At 45.2% G+C, this 3127-nt stretch overlaps 1 protein-coding gene across 2 annotated transcripts in view; it reads left to right on the forward strand.

Annotated features, from left to right (window-relative positions):
- The window catches only part of LOC118114294 (atrial natriuretic peptide receptor 1), a 29115-nt gene extending 25988 nt beyond the window's left edge, over positions 1-3127 (forward strand). For both annotated transcript variants that reach the window (XM_035164663.2, XM_047341044.1), the window contains exons 19-22: positions 1-39; positions 461-635; positions 1337-1435; positions 2086-3127. The exon at positions 1-39 is cut by the window's left edge and continues 30 nt beyond it. In XM_035164663.2, the coding sequence (XP_035020554.1) occupies positions 1-39; positions 461-635; positions 1337-1435; positions 2086-2231 (459 nt within the window). In that variant the 3' untranslated portion in view covers positions 2232-3127. The remainder of the gene's footprint in view (positions 40-460; positions 636-1336; positions 1436-2085) is intronic.

Here is a 3127-nt window from a genome sequence, read left to right on the forward strand (position 1 = left end):
TGTTTTGATGCCATCATCGACAACTTTGATGTTTACAAGGTGAAAAACATCAACACAAACTATTTCAGTTGATTTTTATTTGGAGTTTCACAAACCTGAGTTTTATTGATTTTAATGGTCCAGTGTGAGATTTAGGTGAAATGGAAGGTGAGGGGTGTTCAGCTGCAACATGACACTTCACCACTAGGTGTCACTAAAGTCTACACACTGCACCTTTAAGGGATCGATCGCAGCTGATAAATATCAAGTGGAAATGTTACATCTCCAAAATAAAAGCTTTCCAGGAACAAACCAGTTTCTCATTAAAGGAAAGTCTGATAATCACTGAAGCAGCTGCAATAAAAGCACAACAGCAACATTCAGTGGACAAAAGAAAATGATGAAAGGGGAAAATAGAATAAATACTATTATTTTAAAAGATGTTGACTATATATCACCCGTGGTTCTGTGGCGCCCTCAGGTGGAGACCATCGGCGACGCCTACATGGTGGTGTCCGGCCTTCCGGTCAGGAACGGGAAGCTGCACGGCAGAGAGATCGCCCGCATGGCCCTCGCCCTGCTGGACGCCGTCCGCACCTTCAAGATCCGCCACCGGGCGGAACAGCAGCTGAAACTGAGGATCGGAATCCACAGCGGTGAGAGAAGAGGGGGGGGGGGTGAATGAGAGACGTCGGTGGTTTGATTCTGGTCCTTGATGATTGATGGATGAGGACAGAGGAGTCTACCTTTACTTGACTCTGATTGGTTTGTAGACGACGCGCTGACGTGGGCGTGTTATCAGGTGGGGGGTAGTAGTCTTTCTGATTAAAGGGGGGAAATGAATGAAGCTTCATTTGGTTGCCATGGTAACATCATGATGGTAATACTAGCAGCATCAGCACCTTCAGACACAGTACTCCACAGTACTATGGTACTCCACAGTACTATGGTACTCCACAGTACTCCACAGTACTACAGTACTACAGTAGTCCACTAGTTAAAATGCACCTCTTCTTCTTCTTCTACTGTTTAATGCTGTCTCTACTTCCTGTGATTGGTGAAGGTCTGAAACAAACAAGGTGTGAAAGGTTCCTAGTTATGATGATCAGATATAATTCTGTAGAGTTGCTCTTATAAATAAAAATGATCAAACTTTAAACTGTGTGTGTGTGTGTGTCTGTGTGTGTGTCTGTGTGTGTGTCTGTGTCTGTGTGCGTGTGTGTGTGTCTGTGTGTGTGTCTGTGTGTGTGTGTGTGTCTGTGTGTGTGTGTGTGTGTGTGTCTGTGTCTGTGTGCGTGTGCGTGTGTGTGTCTGTGTCTGTGTGTGTGTCTGTGTGCGTGTGTGTGTGTGCGTGCAGGCCCAGTGTGTGCCGGCGTGGTGGGGTTGAAGATGCCGCGGTACTGTCTGTTCGGTGACACCGTCAACACGTCGTCACGGATGGAGTCCAGCAGCGAAGGTCAGTTCACAGTTAAAACAACTCCACGATTTATGTGCTTGATGAAACTATAAAAAAACTATAAATATTTTATAATACTTTTATATAGTCGACCACCTACACTTCTAACCACATGAAAAAAAGCTGCCGCCCCCGAACGTCTGTGTGACTTGAGAAGTGACAAACATCAGTGAGATAAGAACTGAAATGACAGAAACCGTCTTTGACAAACATTTATTTAACGTCTACCTTCATTGTTTAGTTTGGTCCATGTCCCATCTGCTAACATGGAGGGGGAGGGGTTTATGAGCTATACTGCAGCCAGCCACCAGGGGGCGATTTAGATGATGTGGCTTCACTTTAGGGATCTGTCCTGTCTTTCCTCTGTATTTACAGTCTGTGGTTGAGACTGAGCCAATTTAAACTGATTTGATAGAATTTATAATCCTCGTTAACATATTTGCGAAAGTGATCAGATGTTTTACGTATAAAATATTGATGTACAGAACCTCTACGTCACCATCTTTGTGTTTGAAATGTGAAGAAGAAGAAAAGTTACAAACCCACTTCAGTGCAAATGGCTTCTGATTGGACGAACACATTCTTCTCTGTCACTCGTCCGATTTTCAAACATTTTTTGATTAGATTTTTCTCATCCTGTGTTTGTGCAGCGCTGAAGATCCACGTGTCTGCGGCGACTCGCGAAGTCCTCCTGGAATTCAACTGCTTCCAGCTGGAGCTGCGAGGAGAGATCGACGTCAAGGGCAAAGGAAAGATGACCACCTATTGGCTACTGGGAGAGAGCGACAGCCAATGAGGAAACACCCGGAGAAGAGGACGACAGGTCCAGCCGTCTTCGACCTGCAGCTGATTGTCAGACGACTCATCACCTCCGAGTGCTTTTCTATTCGTGGACAAACGGACCTTGATCGTTACAGATTCCACAACCTGGAGGAAAGTAACGGTACGTTCGTGTGTAACTGTGACGGACAGATGTGCGAGTAAGAAACCAAACTCCAGATGTGGACAGGAGGCAAAAGACGAGTAAATGACGGAGGCAGAAGGTTCTGACTGGAAAACGATGTAACTGACGGAGCGCAGACGGATTCTTATCTTTTCTATGTTCAACTTTTACAGTTGGAGTTTTACAGAGAAAAATCTGAATTTGGGTTTTTGATTAGAATTTCCTGCCTCAGAGGATCCGAACCATCACGTGTCGGGACAGTCGAGCATCGAGCGAATCCAAACCCGCTTCTCGTTCTGTCTCGTCCACCGAGTCCGAGAGGGTCCATAAGGCTACATCCGCACAAGACCCTGTTGCTATGGTGACGCCTGCTGTCCACACTAAGGGAGACATTTGTAAACGCTGCTGTCGTGTTTTTGTTAAGTTAATTGAGTAAAATTGTAATATTACAGCAAAAAAGATATTTACAAGAGTGAAGTTGTAGTTTTACATCACGTTACATTAAAAACTTTTTAATCCAGATTCTCCATATTCACATGTAGGGGGATAAGTAACATGTAACGGTACATCAGCTCTGTTGCTGGGCAACAGCCATGACTGTGTGTGAAGCTGGTGACTCCAGACGTGTGGTTTCTGTTTGGCCTTCGCTCACGGCCTCTGTCGGAGGCGGCGCCGGAACACAGCGGATCCTCCTGAACCTCACACACTCGTCTTGTGAATAAAGTTTTGTTTATGAATAACAATCAGGA

This window comes from Hippoglossus stenolepis, chromosome 8 (genome assembly GCF_022539355.2).
Source record: "Hippoglossus stenolepis isolate QCI-W04-F060 chromosome 8, HSTE1.2, whole genome shotgun sequence".
NCBI lineage: Eukaryota > Metazoa > Chordata > Actinopteri > Pleuronectiformes > Pleuronectidae > Hippoglossus > Hippoglossus stenolepis.